We start from the raw sequence: 22,478 nt of genomic DNA, 5'->3' as shown, positions 1-22,478 counted from the left end.
CCCCCCAGAAACGGGGCACGATCACAGTTGATTGGACAGCCCTGGCAATGGGGCATCCTGAGTCCAGGGAGGCAGATGGGGCTGGGGGGTGGGCACAGATAGGCACCATCCACCACCGCCTGAGGCTGGCTCCAGTTCAGCCGTCAGCAGAACTGCCTCTCCCAGCTCACTGGGCAGAGAACCCCAGCAAGACCTAAAGAACCTTCTGGTACCAAGGAGGTTCTGTCTGCTGCTCTCTGGGGCAAGGACTTACAGCCCGAGGGCGCTTGGCATCCCTTTGGCGAGTAGGCAGTCCCACACGCAGACCGGCGGGCCCCAGGGAAACTGGCTAGCAGCGGGGAAGGGGCGCCTGACCCTCCTTATAGAGGCCATGCATGATGGCGTCCTGGCCCCCGTCCAACTTGAGTAATTACGCTCCGACCTAGATTCCCCCTTCAGCTTCAATTAGCGCCAGGACGGCCCCCACTTCCCACCCAAACTGGCCAGGAAGCAGCCACCACATCCCCAGAGCCGCTCGCTCTGCACCGGGGTAGACGCCTGCGGTCCCCCTGCAGACATGATGACGCAAGGGGAAGCCCGGCTCCGGGCTATGGGGGCGGGGAGTAGTGGGAGGCCCCCCCTACACACACACAGCCACGGGAAGACAAGGAATGTCCCTAAATGCTGCCCTCTGGCCACCATGCCAGACTCGGGACCTACGTGGGTGGGATCCTGGGAATGGTGCCAGCAGCGCACTGACCTCCCCCGCCCCTCCCCAGGGAACACCATCTCCATGCCGACAGCCTCAGGGGCCAAGAAGCGCTTCTGGATCATCGAGGACATGTCCCCCTTCGGGAAGCGGCGCAAGACGGCCTCCTCCCGCAAGATGCTGGACGAGGGCATGATGCTGGAGGGCTTCCGGCGCTTCGACCTCTACGAGGACTGCAAGGACGCGGCTTGCCAGTTCTCGCTCAAGGTCACGCACTACCACTGCACGCGCGAGAACTGCGGCTACAAGTTCTGCGGGCGCACGCACATGTACAAGCACGCGCAGCACCACGACCGCGTGGACAACCTCGTGCTGGACGACTTCAAGCGCTTCAAGGCCTCGCTCAGCTGCCACTTCGCCGACTGCCCCTTCTCGGGCACCAGCACGCACTTCCACTGCCTGCGCTGCCGCTTCCGCTGCACCGACAGCACCAAGGTCACAGCGCACCGCAAGCACCACGGCAAGCAGGACGTGATCAGCGCGGCCGGCTTCTGCCAGTTCAGCTCGAGCGCGGACTGCGCCGTGCCCGACTGCAAGTACAAGCTCAAGTGCTCGCACTTCCACTGCACCTACCCCGGCTGCCGCCACACGGTCGTGGGCATGTCGCAGATGGACTCGCACAAGCGCAAGCACGAGAAGCAGGAGCGCGGCGAGCCGGGCCCCGAGGGCCCCGCGCCCGGCCCGGCCGGAGGCCTGGACAGCTCGCTGTCGCTGGGCCCCGAGCCCGCGGGCTCCCTGCTCTTCCTGCAAAGGGCCGCCGGCCTGGGCCTGGAGCTGGGCGACGCGGGCGACCCCGGCCCGCCCGACGGCGCCGCGTCCCGCGACGGCCCCGCCCCCGCGCCCGCGCCCGGCCCCGTGGCTGGGGAGTCGTCCCCGGAGGACGAGGAGGACGAGGAAGAGCTGAACGAGGAGGGGGAGGACGAGGACGAGGATGAAGAGGACGAGGACGATGATGACGATGAGGACGACGACGAGGACGACGAGGACCTGCGCACCGACTCGGAGGAGTCGCTGCCCGAGGCGGGGCCGGGCGCACGGAGCCCGGAGGGGGCGGGCCTGGGCGGTCCAGCGCCCCCCGCGCCCGCAGCGCCCGCCGCTGCCTCGCCCTAGCCGCCGGGCCCCGCGGGGGGACGGCAGCCCGCCTCGGGGGCTCGCCCCTTTGTTTATTATTGTTATTAATTTTCTAAGAAATGGTATTTATACGTCAAGCTTCCCTCTGTACAGAGCTAGATGTTTGTCGTGGTTCCGGCGTCGGGGCGCTCCGGGCTCGCCCCCCTCGCCGCCCCGCCGGTGCTTCCGGACCCCGAGTCCGTCTCAGGGCAGAGGCGGGGCCCTGTCTGGTGCTCCGGGGCGCCCCGCGCCCGCCGCCCGCCCGCGCAGCCCCGCGTTTGGAAGGACTGGCTGCGAGGGCCCCTTTCTGGCTGCAGGTCGGGGGTCTTCTTCAGGGAATTAGGTGCTCTTGTCCGGGGTAGGCGAGGGGAGCAGGGGTCCCCGAGGGCGAGGCGGGCGCAGACCCCGGGCAGCTGCCCCCCCGCGATCCTCCCCGGGCCCCAAGCCCACGCCAGTGGGATTCCTATTGCTCAGGACGGGGTCGGGTGCTGGGGGTCACTGGGACCCCCACCCGTAACCACCAGAGGCAGCCGCACCTGTAGCATCTGGCAGGCCCTCCCTTCGCCCTGGGGGAGGGCGGGGCGGAAGGCGCCAGCAGGGCGACCATACAGGACCTGGGAGGACACCTCATGGGATTAGGAGCTCCCTGGTCACGCTGTCCCCACGGCAGGGCCTGGCCCGGCACCTGCTCCCGAGGGCTGGGGACGGCAGGGGCGCCCTGGGCCTGCCTGGGGACGGCCCCGCACCAGCCCCGGGAAAGGCTTAGAGGAAGAGGTGCTTGGGCCCACCAGGTCTCAGCCAGGAGAGATGCGACTGGGGCTTTAATAGTCACAATGGGGGGAAAAAAGCAAGAAAGTTGTACAGTATTTTTCCTGTCAAGGTTATTATTCTACATAGAACAAAAAGAGAAAAAAGCAGGCGGGAGGTGAGGGCGCCGCCCGCCTCCGCCTGCCCTGAGGTTGGAGACAGTGCAATGGCTCCTGGGGCTGTTGGGCGGTACCGGAGGCCTAATGCCGAGGCCGGCTCTACGCTAGCACTGACGGGAGCTACGCGATTCCAACTTTTCACTTGAATTTTTTAGAGGCCAGAGAAAAGGACTATTACCATTGATACAAGTTTGTAGTTAACATTTGAGTTTTTCTCTATTGGTTATGTGTGTGGCTTTATAGGGCTTTTTTTTTTCCCTTTCCCAGTTTATTATTTTGTTTGGGATGCTTCTTTGTTGGTGTTACCCACCCAGATTTGGTTCCCTTTTCAAAACATCCCCCCTTCCTGGAGATGATATCACCAGGCCCGGAGCGGCCCCGCCTGACAGGCACCGGCCTGGCCAGTGGCTATGAGGGCGACAGGGACCCAGGACCGGCCACTCCTGTCCACCTCCTGTCCCCTCCAGGCTCCCAGCTGGGCTCCGGTGGGCCCCTGAGACTCCGGCCACAGGAAGCGAGCAAGGCCCAGCCTGGGGGAAGGCCTGTCACCCAGAGCCACCTCCCTACAGGTCGCCAAGGGGAGCCCCACCCAACTGGGGGCCGTGGCGTCCTCTTTCTTTTTTTCTGTTTTGTCCTCTGGCCTGCCCACAGCCAGAAGCCAGGATCATCGGAACTGGAGAGGGAGCGGGGAGGGAGGACGGTCAGACGGAGTGTGCCTGATTCACCGGGAAACGTCGCGTTTCTAGAACAGCCCCACCAGAGCCTCCTGAATTCTGTGGGCACCACGTGCTGCTGCTGAGCGCTCGCCCAGACTGTGCCCGGCCCCAGACCGGGGAGTCTGTGGAGGAAGTTTTGTAAAGAAAAAAAAACAAAAACAAACATTTTTCAATGTAGCAAAATCAAACAAAAACAAACAAAACAAAAAAAAAAGAAAAAAGAAGACGCCGACAGTGCGAAGTCTAGCCTTTTGTAACCTTCATATTGCACACTAGGACTATAAGCCATTGCTAGCTCATTTTGAATTTTAATGTGTAATTTTTGTTTTATTTTCTTTCTGTGGGGAAAACGATGCTTGATCCACCAATGCTCTTTTTAATGTTTTATAACTATGTATGTGTATATATATAAATATAAAATAATGTGTATGCACATATGTGTGTATATATCTATATGTATATACATATATAGATATAGAGAGATATATAGAGAGGTTTTGAGACAAAAAATGCAGAACGTGAGAACCAAACTGAACAGCGTGTGCTCTGATTACTTGAATCTGGTCTCCTCGGCACCTGGTTATTAAGAACTGAATATTTTTCCACTTGAATTTAGTGCTATTAGAAATTTAATATATGTGTTTTATTTATTTGATTTTTTTTTGCATGACTGATGCAAGGTTTGACATTTTCACTCAATAAAAACTGGAAAAAAAAATCTATCAAGTTATCTTTTATTTTTAAAATCAGCCCCAAGCAGCTGGCGGTGACCCCGCCCCACTGAGCTGCGTGTGCCGGGCAGGGAGGCGGGGGTGTCCGTGACCCTTCAACCCTGGGAGAGAAGGGGGAGGACCAGTTTCGCCCCTGGGGTCAGGCCAAGTTCCCAGGGGGCTGGGGCAGATGGTGGGGGCTTGGGCTTGTCCGTCTGAAGGATGGCCTCCTCCCTCAGCCCTGCCTGAAGGCCCCACAGGAGATTCAAGAGCCACCTTCGGGCCGAGAACAGGCTTCCGGCAAAGACCCCACGGGCTCCACGAGCTCCCCAGGCCCCCCTACCCGGGCAGCCCTCTCCTCTGTCGGCCAAGGCTACTGGGCAGGCGCTGGGCAGGGTCACCCATCTGCCTCCTCCCTCAGCTCCTTCCTCCTTCCTGCAGGGACCTGCCTGGGCTGGGAACGGCGTGTACCCAGATCCGATCCGGATGCTGGCTTGGCTCCTGCCTGCAGCCCGTGGGGGCAGAGCCAGAGGGGGCCAACTCCCGGGTCTGTGGCCACCCGCCCCAGGCCCTGGTGGCACCATGGCTGGGGCTCCCCCAGAAGCCCGGGTAGTGGGAGCACTCCCCTGGGGCCTCCCGCCTCGCTGACCCTGACACTCCTGAACGGTGACCCGTCATGAAGCCTCATCCTCTGCACGGTCTCGCCAGCTGTGCCCTGAGCCGACCTCCTTCCAGGGGGCCAGACCTCCCAGGGCCCCCATCGCCTTCTTCCACTCTGAGGACGGCTCACTGGGTGCCACTCCTGCAGGGACCACACCGCTGTCCTGAGGAGGGGACAGGGCTGGGAAGTCCGCCTCAGACCGGGCTGCCTCTCCCGTGCCCCGGGCCTCTGCGTGCCCAGCACCCAGCACCCAGCACCCAGCACCCAGCTCAGTGCCATCCCCACCGCAGAAGCTCCTTCCCGCCGCCCAGCTCCCAGGCCCTTCCCTCTCTTCCCTCTGGAGCGCAGCCCATGGGCTATTTACATAAATATGTTTGTAACAGACGTGAAAATATATACTTTTTTCTGTCTTATTAAAATGTTCAAGTTGGAACTCGCCTATTGTTTGTGGATATCTCGATTCTGTTAAATAAAACAGTGACTAATTTATGGGATAAAACACAAGTTCAACAAATTAAAACCATTATTGGAGCTTCATGGGCCCTGGTGGGCCAAGCAGCCTTCCCGTGGGGCCCGAGGCAAGGCAAGGAGCCAAGCCTGGCCCTCCACTGCTGGGTGGGTGGGGCGACCACAGGGCTCCCTCTGGGCGCTGCTATGGGGGGCAGTGGGGTGGGGCCCACAAAGGCTTTGGGGGATCAGCTCCCAGGGGCTCCAACTTCAGCTGCGCTCAGGGTAGATGCCCCAAAACTGCCCCCTCCTCAGTTGCCCCAGGCCTTCTGGGCCCCGGGTGGACCTCAGGAGACCCCCACACAGTGGACAGGCAGGGCCAGCTTCCAAACGAGACTCAGGACAAGGCAGGGCCCTGTGCCAAGCCCAGGGAAGGGGCACTGGGTCCCAGGCACCCCTCAGAGAAGCCTCAGGGGACAAGGGCCTGCCCACTGTGCTGACTCCCAGGCACTGCCCAGACCAGAAGTGCCCACCACACCCACCAGGAGCTGGTGCCCAGAGCCTGTGCCCTCCACCCCCAGGAGGGAGGGGCCTGCAGCTGGGACGGTGCCCCACCCCAGGCGTGCGGAGTTGCAGGCCCCACAACACTCCCTGTGGCTTGTTGGACTCGGTGGGAAATGCAGTAAAACATGTTTTCACTCTGGGATTTAATTAGCGGTGGTGTGATGCTCTACACCCAAACTGGGCAAGTGCAAGCCTTCCGCAGCCTCTTGGAAAGAGTCAGGCCCAGCTGCACAGGCTCAGGCTGCGCTCGATGCCTGCCCACCTCCCACAGGCCTGGCAGGGCTTGGGTGCTGCTAACCGCTGAGTCACCCACGGAGCCTGGCCCGGCCCACCCGGCCCAGCAGAGACAGGGCAGCCCCCTCCCTGGCTGTGGGGCCGGCCGGCATGCCCAGCCAACCCAGACGAGGTCAGCCAGTCCAGCCACCTTCACGCGAGGTGGCCCCGGCCCCACAGGTAGCCGTGGCCCAAGGCCAGGGGGTGGGGGACAAAGTGCTGCTGCCCAGGGTCAGGGTCAGGCCTCCAGGGAGCAAGGCGGCAGCAGTCTTGGGATCTTGCTGGGAACGAACAGGGGCCAGGCCTGTGCCACCCTGGGAGGCAGGAGCCCGGAGCCAGCGCAGGGCAGATGGCTGTGCACCGCGCACCCCAGGCCCCTGGGGGGGACCCCGGCCTTGAGAGCCTTTTCCCACCAAAGAACCCAGGCCCTGCTCGGAGCCTCCGAGGCCCCGCGGCCAGTCTGGGGTGTCTGAGGCATTCTGGCTCTGCTGACCCGAGAACAACTCCCCAGGCTCGGGGCGGGGGGGGGGGAGGGGGTGCGGGAGCAGGCACCACCGCTTCCAAGATGCAGTCAAGAGCCTTTCAGCCGGGGAGCAGGGAGAGGCTCGGCGCCTCCGTACGAAATAAAATCTCTCCCACAGAAAGGCATCGACTAAGTGCTCGAGGAGAGGATGGCACCCAGCAGTCCAGAGCCCGGGCTGGGGCCGCAGTGCAGGGGGAGGGGCAGCCAGTGCAGGAAGGTGGCGCCCATCCTGGCACTGTCTGCCCTGGCAGGGGATGAGGGTCCTGGGGTGGGAAACGCCTGTGCAGGAAAAGCAGGGGCCAGAGAGGTGGCCGGGGCAGGGAGGGGTCAGCCAGGACTCCGGTCCACCCAGGTGAGCACTTCACCTGAGGCTGAGGTCACCACCTGCAGCTTTCAGGGGCACCTCTGCTCTGTCCAGAGCCTCCTAACGTCTTCTCTGGGAGCCTTGGCAGAAACAATTTTAAACAAACAGGCCAAGAAACACTGAGGATTAAGTAAACTCCCGAGGACTCCCTGGTCAGGCCCTGCAGAAAGCGTCTCCCGCCTGCCCTTCCTCCTTGGGCTCTGGGCAGGGAAGGGGCTGGGGCAGGAACTGGGGTCTGGGCTGGGACAGGAGCTGGGCTGGGGCAGGGGCAGGGAAGGGGTTGGGGAAGGGATTGGGGCAGGGGCAGGGCTGGGCTGGGGCAGGGATTGGGTGTGGGCTGGGGCAGGGCTGGGCTGGGGCAGGTGCAGGGAAGGGACTGGGGCAGGGAAGGAGTTGGGGAAGGGACTGGGGTTGGGGCGGGGCTGGGCTGGGGCTGGGGATGAGGCAGGGACTGGGTTCTGGGCTGGGGCAGGGGCAGGGATGAGGCAGGGACTGGGTTCTGGGCTGGGGCAGGGGCAGGGGCAGGGTCAGGGATGAGGCAGGGACTGGGTTCTGGGCTGGGACAGGGGCAGGGTCAGGGGCTGGGGCAGGGATGAGGCAGGGACTGGGTTCTGGGCAGGGCTGGGCAATCAGCAGAGAAGAGGAGGTGCTGGGCCCAGGCCCGAAGCCCAGCACCTGTGTCCTGGCTGGGCACCGAGGGCCAGGAGCCTCTAGAGACCCTCTGCTCCCCCCGGTGTGAGTCCCCACGGACACAGGGCTCACTCTCAGTAAGACAAGCAAGCCACACACACGGAAGAGGAGTTTCCCGTTTTTATTTAGAGAAGAGACAGTGGGTGAGCCCGTGAGCACACCTGTACCTGCGAAACTGCACGGGGTGGAAGAGGTTTTACTCTGTTCCCTTTAAACATCGGACATGGCCGTCCGCAGCAGAACAAACAAAATCTACAAATTCAGCACCCCTTCCCCAGGCAGAGTGCTCCCCTTCCCAGCAGCCCACTGCGCAGGGCGGCCCGGGACTGCCCCGCCTGCCAGGGCATCGCAAACCCAGGGGCACGGCTGACGGTGGGGCCTGGGCCGGGAGGTGCCCGCAGCCTCCCTGCTCGCTCCCGCGCTGGACGGGCGCTTTCCTGAAAGACACTTTAGGAAAATACATCGTGATTGAGTGTAATAATCTCTCCCTTCCAGAAAGGGCCTGACAGGCCTGCCTGCTGCTCACTTCTGCCCCATTCCAAATATTTTTACCTTATTTGGATGAAATGCATTATTTTTCTAATGAAAGGCTTTTTTTCAAAGGGCTGTTTCCCTCTGTCCAGCGGCTGCCTTTATTAGGCAGCACTCACGCCGTTTTGGGGAGGGGTTTTTTCTCCCTGAATTCAGGCCAGGCTCTCTATCCTCAAACTCCAACCTCCGCTCAGGACCTGGGGCCTTGGCCTTGGCCCAGGTTTCTCCACGGGAGCCCAGGGCCTGTGAGCCCGCTGGCCGGGCAGGAGGAAGCACGCTGCGGCCCCTGCCTCCAGGACGTGAGGCCCAGGGCAGCCGGGCCACTGCTGTGCTCCCGGTGGCACCCCCACGGCTCTGGCTGTGTCTCCGCCCCAGGCCACCTGCCTCTGCTCACCCAGTCTGGTCCCACTGCAGGATGAACCTCTGGAAAATTAGAGGATAAATGATCACCAAGCTAAAGAGAGACCCCATGACCGCCCACTTAGGACTGGGTGGGAGGCCGGTTCTGGGGGCGCGAGGGGCTCCAGACCAGCCTCCAGCCCTCGTGTCAGGTCGGCTCCCCTGGCTCGTCCACCACAGGCTGGTGGCCCAGGCGACCAAGAACCTGGCTTCTCTGGGGATGGCAGGGCGGCGGAGGTGACGCTCAGTGTCGGCTCGGCTGGTCCCCAGGAAGCGCGTGGCGGGAAAACAGACTGCAGGGATGTCACGTGAGGTGGCAAGCATCAGAGATAAAGCCTGAGGAGCCCAGCCAGTGTGGCTCAGTGGCTGAGCATCAACCTATGAACCAGGAGGTCACGGTTTGATTCCTGGTCAGGGCACATGCCCAGGTTTCGGGCTCAATCCCCACTAGGGGGGCTGAAGGAGGCAGCCGATCAATGATTTGCTCTCATCATTGATGTTTCCATGCCTCTCTCTTCCTCTCTGAAGTGTGTGTGTGTGCGTGTGTGTGTGTGTGTGTGTTTATTTATTTTGTAAACAATACCTGAGGAAGCAGGCCAGCGGATGGACACGCTGGTCAGGGAGAGCCCATGTCGCCATGACCCGACACCTCCGTGGTGGCCCCTGGGCCTGAGTGAGGAAGGGGTTTGCTGCCAGGGGAGGGGTTGGGCCCGGAGCCCTAGAAAGGGGCCTAGGCAGGAGGTGCAATGTTTCTGAGACAAAACAGCCTAACAACGGGTCACTCAGCCCTCGGCCCTCAGCTTCCTCCCTCGCCAGGGCTGCGGGGGCCGGTGGTGCAGCCAGCGAGTCAGGAGGCCACCGAGGGGCTCACCTGGAGGTCCCGGCCGTCTCCAAAGCCTGTGTCTGCACAGGCTTCCGGCCCCAGGCCCGGGCCCCAGCACTGCGGCTGCAGGGCGCAGAGCACTCCGTGGAAGGAGCTGGTGCACGGTTTCCCTGGGCTCAGTGAATGCTGCGTGAAGGTTACAGGGAAGGGGAGGGCGAGAGGGAGAGGAGCCGGGGGAGGAAGAGCAAGACACGCTCCTGGGAGCACATGCATCCATTTAAGGAAGGAAGCTCCTCGCGCGCACAGCAGGTCTATATACAGCAGCGGCGGCTCTCCTCCCGAGCAGTGTCGCCCTCGACAGACGGCCGAGGATGAACCCCTCCAGGCTCTGGGCTCGGCCCCCCACCTACCCCCCTCCCCTACGGGTCCTCCCCGGGCTCACCTGGCCCAGCCTCAGCCAAGACCCCCAGGAACTGGGCAGGGAGCAGACAGGGAGCCACAGGCAGGAATTAAATAGTGGCAACTCATTTATTACAATTATGTACAGTCGCATCTCATGTTCTGAACCTATACCTGATCGCACAAATGAACGTGTTTCTGGACCGAAGGACAGACAGGAAGGCCCTGACACCTGGCTCCTACGAGAGTGGCAGCCACACCTCGCCACGAAGCAGGGACAGTCACACGTGCGGTGTGATTTCACTGGTTTGGGAGGACGACAGGGCACAGTGGGGCTGGGACAGGCAGCCTGGAAGGCCCTGGCCAGAGCCCCTGCCCCCACAGCATGAAACGAAGGGAGGAGCCAGGGCGGGGAGGGGGCGGACAGCAGACAGGGTCACGCTGCTGCCCCCTGAGGGCCAGCAGTCAGGTAGCAGCTACCTCTTGTCATGCACGGTGTTAGGTCAGCTAAGACGCTCAGCAGACACAGCCTGGACAAGCCATGGGTCCAGGAGCCCGGGCAGGGCCCTCGGCCTGACAGGAGAATAGGTCGTGGCCGTCTGTGGGGCGGAGCTGAGGAAGCGCAGGTGCGGCTGGGTGGATAGAGTGCAGCCCGCGCAGGGTCAGGTGTACACGGGGGCCAGGTGTGCCGGCCTCACACTGCCCAGGCCCGTGCCCCCACCTGGCTCAAAGCGCCTCCCTGAGCCACCGGAGGGGCCAGGCCCGGCCACCTCGTGAGGGACACCACGGCCTAGTCCCGCTCGCTCTCGTTGCTGGCGCCCTCCGGCCGCCGCTCCACCTGCTCATTGATCTGCCCATCCCCGCCCCGGCGGTCCTCCCTCTGGACCTCCAGGCAGTCCTCCTCGTCCACGTGGCTCACATCCTCGTCCTCCTCGTCCTCCTCATCCTCCCTCTTCTCCTCCTCGCCCTGCACCTCCATCCTCACCTGGCCCTTGACGTCCACCACCCCCTCGCCCTCCTCCTGGGCGCCCAGCAGGTGGTAGGTGGCCGTGGAGCCCTCGGGGCTGTGGCCCTCCTTCACGGGCGAGGACGCCGTGGACTCGTTGCTGACGGGCGAGATGTCGCTGCTGCTGTGGTGGTTCGCGGCGGCCGGGCTGGAGGGCGACGTGGACTTGACTGGGATCTGCCAGGAGGGGATCTTCGGGGCTGACGGGGAGGGTGGGAACTGCCTCCTGGCGGTAGAGGGAGAAGAGGGCGGGGTCATGACCACATCCTGGGCCGCCCCCCCGCCCCGGATTCCACGGCGCGGCCACAGTACCACTGCGCAGGGGACAGAAACGAGCCGGGCAGCCACCCTCCCTTCCTCCCTCCCACTCCCTCCGCTTGGATCCACGGCCTCTGGAGGCTGGAGCAGCTGAGACGGAAGCCAGAGACGCCTGGCTGCCCACAGAGCGCCCTGCCCACTCGGGGGCCTCCTGGGCCCTCCTCACAGCTGGACACCCCCTCCCGCCCCCCCCCCCAGGGGCCTGCCAAGCCCTGGAGCCTGTTCCGTCCTGGTCCTGACATCATCCCCGCCTCCAGCCCCAGGAGAGGGAGAAGGTGAGGGGAGGCGGATCCCCAAACACCTGGGCCTCGGACTCCTAACGTGTCTACAGCTCTGCACAGGGCCGGGGCGGGGGGGGGGGGGGGGGCGGTGCGGGGGTGCGGTGGAGTGTGCACTGCTCCGGGTCCAACACATCAGAACCAGAAGGGAGGCCCTGAGGCACTTTCTTAGAAAACCTCTGGGCTCAACAGTGGGCAGGGAAATCACTCCCTACCCAGTTCCCCGCCCTGGGCACCACGCCAACAGCCAGCCCAGACCACAGCCAAGCCTGGGAGGGACCTGGGAGGTCAGGTCCTCTTGGCAACAGCTTGGGAATCCAGCTCTAGGACAGCGGCCGCCTGTGTGCCTGAGCCTCCTGGCTGCCCAGTGCCCAGCACCGGGCAGGACAGCTCTTCCTCCTCGGACCCCCCGGGGAGAGCACACGCCGAGGCCAGGGCGGTCATCAGCATCATGGACGCCAAGGAGACATTCAATTGGCAGTTTTCTTGTCTCCAACATCAGCCAACACCTGCTCTCTGTCCCCGGGCCTGGAGGGCTCCTGTCTCCCAGGTTTGGAAACAGAGGTTTCCCTAACGACAACTCCCAGGCTCAGCCAGTCACCCCTCTACAAGGCCAGTTCTTTTCTTCAGAGAAGGCCTGCAAGGAGGCGGCTTGGAGAGCTGGGTCCTCCGTCTGGGGCCCCATCCTTGGCCCTGAGTTAAGGGCCAGCTTGTGCTTCGTACTGCCTCACACGGCCCCAAACCCCGAGCCTGCAGAGGAAGGTGAGCCCGAAGATCAGGTGGCCAACCAACCTGTGTCCCAGGACACAGGCCTTTCACTTTTAACACCAGACGGTCCCTGCCCCGGCCGGTGTGGCTCAGTGGTTGAGCATCGACCCATGCACCAGGAGGTCACTGGTTCCAGTCAGGGCACATGCCCCAATTGCGACTCCATCCCCAGCAGGGAACATGCAGGAGAAAGCTGACCCATGACATTTCTCTCTCATTGATGTTTCTCTCTCTCTCTGTCCCCTTCTTTCTCTAAAATGAATAAAAACATGAAAAAAAAAAAAGCAGATAGTCCCTGACCAGCCGGAGCGGCTCAGCTGGTTGAGCGCGCCCTTCGCGCCAACAATTGCCGGTTTGAGTCCGTCAGGACACACACCTGGGTTGTAGGTTCAATCCCGTCGGGCCACGTATGGAAGGCAACCGATGGGTGTTTCTCTCATATCCATGTTTCTCTCCCTTCCTCCCTCTAGCATGTCCCCTGGCATGGCGGGCTCAGAAGGTGCCATTCCTGCGGAGGGACAGCAGAGGGGGACCACCGCTGGGGGTGGGGAGGCAGGCGTGCGTCTGCCCTGCCTTGAACCGTAGGACCCTTCAAACTAAGGATCGACCTGCTGTGGGGACCTTCTCAGGACCTGCTGGACTCGGGGTAGAGGAGGTGGCCTGTCCGAGGGATGAACGCTATCCTCTGCCCAAGGCCCTGCTTTCCCGGACCAGGTCTGACAGGGCCGAGGAACGTGTATTTCAAAACTCTTGTGGGCACTCGGACTGAGAGGGCAGAAGGGGCCTACCGGGGACAGAAAAGTGAGGCTCGAAAGATCCCAACTCACTGTCTGAACCACACAGAATAGTCAGGACTCCTGGGGCGATGCACCCCCTCCCAGCAGCTAGTCCAGCGGAGACCCCTCCCCAGCCCTAGGCTGAGCGCAGAGCACAAGCCCCGCCTTCTCGTTCCTACCGATTCAGAAGAAGCCCTTTCAAGGAGTTAATTTCCGACTTGAGTTCATTGATGTTCTGGGACTCCAGGATCCAGTTGGTGGAGGTGGTGGCCTGAAGGTCAAAACACGGGGGAACAAGGATTAGAGTGGAGCCCCCCTCCTGCCCGTGGAGCTAGGTGGTTGCGGTGGTGGGCAGGGCGGGGTCTGGGGGACCCCGGGCATACCCAGGGCACCCACTTCGGAAGGTTCAGCCGCTGCCCGTTCAGGGCTCTGCCTGCCTGGGTGTCTCTGTTTAATGACAACACTAAGGAATCATGACATGTATTCAGGTGTAGAAATGGTTATATAAAATAGAATGACACAATGACAAAAGAGTTTGTATCATTTAGGGATACAAACCAAAATGTTTGCACTGTGACTGGAGAAGCTGTCTGGAGTGGGGGTGCGGGCAGAGCTGAGGCAGGACCGGCTGAAGTGGCAGCTGCGCTGGGCGAGGGCCTGTGGGTGGCTGTGCGGTGCCTCCATTGTGTGTGTTTGAAATGTTCCATTAAAACAAAACTAATAAAATAAATATCCACCTCTACACCAACGACGCCCTCCACCTAAGTCCCCCTCCCTGCAGACAACCACACCACACACAGCAGAGAACTGGGGGCTGAGCCAGGCAGCCACCTGCCCCCGCAGGTACCAGAGATTGGTACCCAGAGCCGTCTCAGAGGGTCAGTCCAGCAGGCAGGCTGCACCCAGGGTGCACTTCCCCGCGCGGCTCGGAGCCCTGCGGCCCGGGCTCAGGAAGGCCAGACCCTGCACTGCACCTCGCTGTCAGCGCAACCAGGCCACCCATCCCCAGCCGCTGCTGTTCGGAGGTGACTGAAGGCTCAGCAAAGAGAAAGCAGCCGTCCTAGGACTGCACGTCGCTTCCTTCCCCGAGGATGGCCAGGGAGGGAACCGCCACGGTGACCTCTGACAAACAGCATCCTTCCCCGAACACTTTTCCCTTGGATGTTGTTGCCATATAAACTTCAGAGGCCCGCCCTCTCCCGCAAATCTGGCTGGGATGGATGGAGGAGGAAATCACGGTCCCCGAAAAGGCGCTGCCAGTGGCCAAGCTGCCTGTGAAGTGTTTATGGGCCCATTCCAGGTGGTGGCCTCAGGTGTGCGGGCCTGCATCACCCGGGCTAGAGGCCACCCGAGGTGGCTGCAAGGGCACAGATGACTTGTGCGAGGCCCCTGCTTCCCTGACAATGCCTCCCTGGCCTGACACAGAAAACCCCAGCATAAGGTCAGGAGGACGCGGAGCCCCAGGCTGGGCCTCTGACGTGGGCCGGGGCTCGCTGCCCAGCACACCTTTGCAGGGAGAAGGCTCAGATGGCCACGGGGCTGGGGAGGAAAAGCCGGCAGTCTGAGAGCAAACGCGTGCAAACGCCCACCTCCCCACACACGCTCCCTGGGGGCCCCGCTCCAGACCACCAGACAGCACAGACCCGGAGCCACTGTTCTGGCTTCTCTGAAGCCTTGAAACTATAGCAGCCCATTAACAAGGGAGCAATTTCCACTCACCGGCCTGCAAAGGACTCAGATTTCCAAACGCATGTGGTGCCAGATGCCAGGATTTAGAAATAAAACCTGACATCTGGGGCTTTTTAGCCAGTCTCTTTAAAAACAGTTGTAGAAAAGTCCCAGCCTCCAGTTTTATGTAGGTTTTTTAATTACTTAATGCTCTTCTTTTTAATTTTTTACAGTGCTGCAGTAGGAGCTTGGAAGCCAGATATAAAAACTTATATTACAGCTGAGAAAACACAGCTCCAAGTCCTTGGTTTATGGGGTAACCAGTCTTCACACATATGGTTTAGGCACCAAACCAAGGAGCCCCGCTTCCGTCCAGGAGAGAATGGATGGGAGGGGCTGGGGGCACGTGGGGGGCCATCAGAAAAACAAGCACAAAACACTCAGGCGGCTCTCAACCACTAAGCGCCATCCTGGCCTCCCCCCTCTTAAATGCAACATGTGGTCTTAATCTTAATGGTTAAGGTCTGAAACAGTTTTCCAATTTCCGGAATGGCTTCTGGCCACGGGCAGGCCACCGCTCCGAAAGATGATAGAGGATCGCGGGGCGGGGTCGTAACCAGCCTTCTGGGTGCTTTATGGGCCACCTGCCCCTGGGGCACACACGGTGGCTGGAGGTGGCCACCCGGCAACGGCGCCCGCCACCCGAGGAGGAAGTACAGGCAGCCCCTCTATGTGGGGGTATCTGAGGAGGGGATTCTCAGGAGGCACCCAGATTCCATGGGAAATGGAAAGATGCCCATTCTGCTGGGTTTTTACAAATGCGGGAGCTGTGCACTCGGGTGGGCCCCCTGGGAGAGGCCCTCAGAGTGGGATCCTTACAGCCCCGGGGGTGGAAGCAGCCAGAAAGCAGTCACTGGGCCACTATCTCCGGGGCCCCGCCGGTCCAGGACAATGCCTCGGGGATGACCTTGTCACTCACCCACAGACCCCAGGCCAGAAGCCTGACACCCTGGAGCTGGCTGCAGCCAGCCCTGTTCTAAGCATGCCAATGAAGGAGGTGTCACTACAGCTCCATTTTGCAGATGAGGAAACTGAGACCCTTGCCTATGGTGGCACAGCTAGCAGGTGGCAGGGAGGGTTTTAACCCAGGCAGTCTGATCTGAGTTCTGATATTACTAAGACAGCTTCAGATTTTGGAGTGAGACGTGGAAACTGCCCCAGTCAATTCCAGGTGGCACTACATCCCTTTGGGGTTGCCTTGCCCTGAGTGCTGGGCTTCGAGAACTTGGGCATCATCACAGAGTTTAGCCCAGTGCCTCTTGGCAACTGTGATCTGTGACCTCACATGCAAGTGGAGACTGTTCTGTGTCTACACCATCGGCCTCAGAGGTGGGCACGTGCGACCACGGGAGGCCCCGGGCAGAGAGCGGCTCCTCCTGGCTCCCGGGGAGGTGCCAGGGAGACAGAAAGGACAGCCTCCGATCTGAACGCCTCTTTCCTCTACAAGGGCAGTGTGGGCCGATCGTGCAGTCAGCGTGAGAAAAGACCAAGTCAGACCCCACAGAAGCGGCGAGCTGGCAGAAAGGACTAGAGTGAAGAGCGGGACAGGGCACCCCTGGGGGACCAGGGTCAGGGACCAGTACCTTGGCTGTGGCCAGTTCATGTGCGAGCTCCTGCACCTTCTGCTGCTGTTGAATGAGCAGCTCCTGGACGGAGGCTAAGGTCACCTGTAGCTGAGTCACTGGGAGAGAAGAGCAGTGGCATCTCTGTTAAATGACATAAACGGATTCTTCTTCTTCTAGTGACATGTTCACACACCTGAAGCTGCAGCTTCTGAATGAACTGCAGACACCCAGCCACATCATTTACCTGAGCTCTGGGCAATCCACCTGCACTGCATCTACCTGCAGTCTCTCTACTTCCTCTGCCCACTGTGTCGCTGTCCAAGGTCAACATATATCCATCCAACCTCTCCCCTCTAATCACACCGGCTGCTGATCTGCCCGGCTCTCGGCTTCGGTAATGCCCACACCCCGGCCTTGGCATGTCCTCGCGGCACCGCTGCAGTGTCCAGTCCCGGAGGTGGACCTCAGGTTCCACACCCTCCAGGATGGTTGAAAACTGCCGACCCCCATGCCCTGTTGCTCCTTCCCCTCCCCACCCAACCCTGAGGTGCGGAGCTCCCAGTCCTGTGGCCTCGTCAGGGCCTGGGGCCACCATGTGGCAGAATTTCTGAGGCCTGCCTGGGACAGCGGCTCCCGCCCTTGCCTGAGTTTTTAGATTCGGAGCCTGCACCTAGTAAACAAGTTTATCAAGGAGAAAAGCCACCTCTGGCGCGACAGGTCCCAGCTAATCTGGACCATCATCGGGGCACCGGGTGATGAACGCGAGCCCCGTGGAGTCGATGACAGAGGAGGTGGCTGGGGTCCCGGGAGCCGCAGTAATTACAGCCTCTCTTGACCCTGCGTCGGATTCTTAGAGGGAAGGGGGAAAATCGCTGAAAACCCCCCTGAAAACCTCATAGAAGCAGAAATTAAAAATGAACTTTACAGCCCTTAGAAAGGCTGTCATTTTATTCCCCTTATTAATATTCTGAGGTTGGGAGCCTTTCCGTAAAAACATAATTAATTGAGGCCGTGCCGACAGTAAACAAGCAATTTCAAATTAAACCGAAATGACGGCGGCTTCATTTGCAAATGTGAACAGATTCTCAGAGCAGATAAATGAAGTCACCACATAAAGTGGAGACGGAGGGGAGAGGGAGGGGCAGAGAAGGGGCTGCTCGGGGAGCTTTGAGGGGTGACTTGATGGAGTCATTAATCTTTACCTGTCTGTGCCACGCTGCCACTCAGCTCCGAGAGACTCGCCTCCATCCTCTCCAGTTGCTTCCTGTCCTCTCGTCCGCCCATGATGAGGGGGAGCAGGTATTTCTACAAGAGGCAGGGTGGGCAGGAGGGGTGCGTATTTGGGTTATTGTCCACCAACCTCTCAGTCTGCAGACCAGCCTGCGTCCCGCCACGCCCAGGTTGTGGGAACTCTCTAAGCAAACACCATCCATGAAGGAGGCATCCGAAAGCTACGAGACTGTGGCTCATTCCAACCAGGTAAAAACCCTGTCTGAACAAGGCCAAGGACCAGGGAACAGGGACGAGTAAATCCATTTGATTTATTCTTATGAAACACTTTTTCGGTTCTTTTATGTAGTTTTCTTAATGGTGTTATATAAACTCTCTCTGTAACAAAAATATGTAAACTATACTGTAAAAGCTGTAAGATAACAATATAACATGTGACCTCCAGGAGTGGGGAGAAACTTCTCACACTTTTCTGAACCTCTAACAGTCTGAACCATGTGAGTGAACTGTCCATTCAGAAACTAACGAGTAAAAGTAAGTAAGTGAAAAATTACTTGAGGAACTAGATGAGAACCCACAGCAGGTTCTGGGGCCTTGGTGCTTTTACCAGGGATGAGACAAGGATGTTCTGCGGCCGTCGGGAGAGCTCACTTTGGTCTTTCTCTAAACTGAGCCTTGAGTCCTCAGAACACACTTCCTTCAGCTCCGAGTCAGATGCATCGGATTCCCCCAGAACTGAGACCCAGGGGCAGAAGGGAGAGGAAGGGGCAAAAACTGAAGAAAGTGGCCCTGGGGAAAAGGGCAACCAAGCAGGGGCCCCGAATGGGGAAACAGACTGGGGAGGATGAGGTTGTGGGACGTTCAGGAAGAAGGCAGGTGGGCAGCGGTGCCACTTGGGAGAGCTGATGAAAGGACATGCGCTCTGAAGTCCAAGAGCTCAGGACCTGGCGCCTCCCGGTGCAGAGCTGAGGCTGCCACCACCACTCAGAACAGCCTGGTTAGCCGCTGGTGGGTGCGGGCTGGCGGGTGTGGGAACTGGCTGGCGGGACCAAGGAGAATGTTGGTTCTCACTCCACTTGGGCCCCCGATTGGACAACAACAGCAACCTGCCCATTAAGGGTCTGGCTGGGAGGCAGGGGCCTCTCGCAGGCTGCGGGGACGCGCTCCGAGGGCGGCTCCCGAGTGGAGAGGTTATTTAGTGGCGCGCAGCACTCTATTCTGCAAAGTGCTTTCAACCACGGGAGTTACTGCCTGCAACCGAGCGAAACTCGCTCAGTGTAGCCGCAGCTCCAGGGTGAGGATTTCCTAATACAAAAGTCAAGAAGTTCTCATATGTGTAACAAACTACAAGTTCCATTTCTGAGATCAGAAATGCCAGGGGAAGGCACACATCCTAGTACACTAACCACCCCAGCCTAAACCTGTAGGTATTTATAAACCTCTCCTTGTTTAATTTAAAGAAACTATTAGCAGGTGTTGTAGAAACTCTCCTGTCACCACTGTGACTGGTTTTCCCACGTCTCTTTCCTTTTTTACGCAGACAACTGACCCTGCTGCCAGGGCCCAGATCCCAGCCTCCAGGGCCAGGCGGTCGGTGCTGAGCGCAGCCTGGACGTCCAGGGAGGCTCTGCCTTCCTGGTGACTGCGCACAGTGATGGGAAAGCAGCTTCCTGCGCAGGGGAAGGGGAGGCATCGGGTCAGCGGGGGTGGGGGTGGGGGGGTGTCACATGACTATCCCAGGACACAAAACAGTTTGCTTCCGCATTTCTGACTGGAAATTTCCAACTCCAAGAACAGATGCTACACTGAAAAAAAATGTATTCTGCTACAACTCTGTCATTAGCTACTAAGTCAAAAATTAAGAATCCCAGAGTGCAATGCTGAAGCATGGCTCACATGCTAAAAGTTACGTGGTGGGAGGAGCAGGTGGCCTGGAAAGGAAGGAACTTCTCTCCAGGACCAGGAGGGAGCAAGTCCTCCGCCATGGTTTACCTCTGTCTCTGGGGGCCCACCCTGGCTCTGCATCTTCTAGAAGAGACTCTGTGCTTCCCATCAGTTAGTGCCTGGTACCTGCTATCAAGGCGGGGAATGCTCACTTACGCCTGCAGCTCTCCTGTTAGCAATGACCTCTGGACCCTGAGGGCTGACTATGGAGTCTGGAGAAATCCTAGATTTACATGGATACCAACATAATACGTAGGAGACAAAGGGTAGATCCTATAATATGATATGCTGAGATGCTCAAAGCTGGTTTTAAATACCAAGGTAGAAAAATGGCATATAAAGCACTTCCTATGTGCCAGGCCACCGCACTCCGCAAAGCAGCACCTTTGAGCTTCACAACTGTGAGGTAGGTTCTATGTCCCCATTTTACAGATGAGACCCCTGAGCCTGTGGTCACACAGCTATCACATGGCAGAGCCGGGATGCAGCACAGGCAGCTGGGCTCACTGTCCAGCTCTCAACCACCTGTCACTGCCTCTCAAATGGAGGGCTGCTCCGCACACGCCGGGCACTGTTGTAAGTACAGTCCCCTGGGAGAGATGCCAAGGCTAGTGGATGAGGTGGGTCTGAACCTGCCAAGCATACCCGTCCGGGTGGAGCAGGACCTGCACTTGAACCTCCAGAGAGTGTGTTCGCTGGGACATGCTGCCTCTGCACACAGCCCTGCTCCTGCCACGGCACTGCAGGCTGAGTGCCGCCACGCAGGAGAAGCTCGGGAGAGGGGAGAACGGGGCTGAACGCCAAGGGGCCATGGAAGGGAGGACCTACCTTGTAGAGCTGGTGAAAGCCGAATGCGATGCCCGCCATGATGACAGCCAAGGCACTGTAATCTCTCCATCGGGAACCCACAGGGCCTACAGTTGGGAGAGAAGGCGTGTCAGGAGAAGGGGTACATGCGTCCTTCCCCGGGGCCGGGGAGAGCTAAGTGCTCAGTGTCCTCATCTCAAAGGACCGGCAACTCTGCTGTGGGAGACAGTGTGATGTCAGGGACACGGGCCGGCTGCGGCTCCCTCCTCTTTCCAGGCCTCAGAACCACCTGCTCAGGGTGCACCTGCTGCGTGGTGCCTACAGTGAGCTACGTCCCGGCCGGGGAGTCAGGTGCAGAGGCGAACTGAAGACCGAGGGCATGGCGTCCACTCGCAAGGCAGGAAGGGTCCCGCGAGGCTGCCATAAACACACTGAGATGTGCCTAAGTGCACATCCACAGGCCCTGCTACAGACAGGGCTAAGCTAAGAGCACTTTAGAGCGAGGCGGGTGGACGGGGTAGACTGTGTGCCTGCAGTGTGGAGGCACGGGCCGGGGCGGTGGTGATGAGGTCTCTGCCCAGTCTCGCCCTGCTCTCCCACTGATCCGGCGAAGAGGAAGCACCTACAGATGATGGAACGAGCTCACTCCAGAGATGCAGAGGCCAGACAGGGAGATGGGAGAGTGGGGATGGCAGGGAGGCGTCGGGGTCCTCGCAGGTTCTGGCGGCCTACGCTGAGACCTTCAGGTTCCAGGGGAAAACGGGGTCCAGGCAGGGCACGAGCAACTGCAAAGGTAGCTGACCTATGCTCAAAGGATAAAAGGTGGCCAGTGTGGACGGGGAGCATCTGGGCCTGACCAAGGGGGGAGGGCTATCCTGGCAGAGAGAGCCCAAGAACAGAGGGACCAGGAAGCCTGGGAGCAGCAGAGGGCGGCTGGTGGGAGGAGTGGGAAAGGATGTGGGCACACGGGGAGAAGGGGCTGCTGACATGCAGCCGTCTGGGGGGGGTCCAAGTGGCAAAGATGCCCCGGGATGGGGGCAAGGGAGATGCTCCCTCCTCCCTGAGTCTCTCTTTGACCGCCACACCCCCCTCGGTGTTTCTTTCCCCCTCCACCCGCCCGCCTGGCCTATGGATTCCAGTGTGGCCCAGCCCCGGATTCTCCTGCACAAAATGTCATCGACAGGTGGCCTCCCTGCAGCTGGACTCCCTCTTTGGTTTTAGTTTTCGAACAGGTAGCACACACGTATGGTCTAAGCGTGAGGCAGCAGTCAGTCTACTCAACAGGCTTCCCCACCAGCCGCTGCTGATCGCATCCTGTTCATCTGGCCGGAGAATTTTTATGCACATGTAAGGCAACACAGACATGTATTCTTTCCCTTCTCTCTTTCCCTATTTCTCATCCTCTTTCTTTTCTACGGCTGCTCAATACTCTATCTAATCAGTTCTCTTCCGATGGATGCTTAGGCGATCCCAGTCCTTCACGACTTCCCGCCATGCTGCCTGCCACCGGCAACCGTGTTCACACCTCACCACGCATGTGTGTACAAGCACATCTGTAGCCGTGGACATCCGGGAGGCTGCGGCAGAGGTACATGCACCTGCAACTCTGCGGGACACCCGGCCCCATCCACGCGCCTGCTCCCTCATGGCTACTTGACACTTGGAGATTTCTGCCAGTAGAGGAGCGGGAAAGCCATACTTCCGTTTTCACCTGCATTACCCTGTTAGGACCGAGGACAGAGTGTCCTTTCATCGGCATTTCCCTGTCAGTGTAGTCTACCCGTTCCATGCTTTTCTACTCCATTTCTTTTCATTTATTTATTTATTTTTTTTATTGATTTCCGAGAGGGAGAGAGAGAGAAACATCAATGATGAGAGAATCATTGACCAGCTGCCTCCTGCACGTCCCCTACCAGGGATTGAGCGCCCGCAACCCAAGCATATGCCCTGACCGGAATTGAACCGTGACTTCCTGGTTCACAGGTCAGCACTCAACCACTGAGCCACACCGGCCGGGCTCTACTCCATTTCTCTATCAATTCACAGAAACGTTTTATACAGCCGGGAATGAGCCCTGCCTGTGACAGGAGTTGCAACCACCTTTTTGTTTTTCTTTTGACTGCTTCTGGTGTATGTGGCAGCAGGTGTTTTTCATATTTATATGAATCCACCAG

At 59.7% G+C, this 22,478-nt stretch overlaps 2 protein-coding genes across 3 annotated transcripts in view; one reads left to right on the top strand and one right to left on the bottom strand.

The window, feature by feature from the left end:
• Positions 1-4,355, top strand: part of CASZ1 (castor zinc finger 1) — a 56,561-nt gene extending 52,206 nt beyond the window's left edge. Inside the window, 1 exon segment of the mRNA XM_070404065.1 lies at positions 759-4,355. Within this exon segment, the coding sequence (XP_070260166.1) occupies positions 759-1,858 (1,100 nt within the window). The 3' untranslated portion in view covers positions 1,859-4,355.
• Positions 4,356-9,994: 5,639 nt separating this feature from the next.
• Positions 9,995-22,478, bottom strand: part of PEX14 (peroxisomal biogenesis factor 14) — a 139,107-nt gene continuing 126,623 nt past the window's right edge. For both annotated transcript variants that reach the window (XM_070404063.1, XM_070404064.1), the window contains exons 5-9: positions 20,326-20,411; positions 17,526-17,628; positions 16,342-16,439; positions 13,210-13,301; positions 9,995-11,116 (exon numbers count right to left, since the gene is read on the bottom strand). In XM_070404063.1, coding sequence (XP_070260164.1) covers positions 10,675-11,116; positions 13,210-13,301; positions 16,342-16,439; positions 17,526-17,628; positions 20,326-20,411 — 821 coding nt within the window. In that variant the 3' untranslated portion in view covers positions 9,995-10,674. The remainder of the gene's footprint in view (positions 11,117-13,209; positions 13,302-16,341; positions 16,440-17,525; positions 17,629-20,325; positions 20,412-22,478) is intronic.

The sequence above is a fragment of the Myotis yumanensis genome, unplaced genomic scaffold (genome assembly GCF_028538775.1).
Source record: "Myotis yumanensis isolate MYYU_CA2020_CCGP unplaced genomic scaffold, mMyoYum1.0.hap1 SCAF_2, whole genome shotgun sequence".
NCBI lineage: Eukaryota > Metazoa > Chordata > Mammalia > Chiroptera > Vespertilionidae > Myotis > Myotis yumanensis.
The sequence above is the reverse complement of the archived record's forward strand: the minus strand, read 5'-3'. Positions and strand labels throughout refer to the sequence as shown.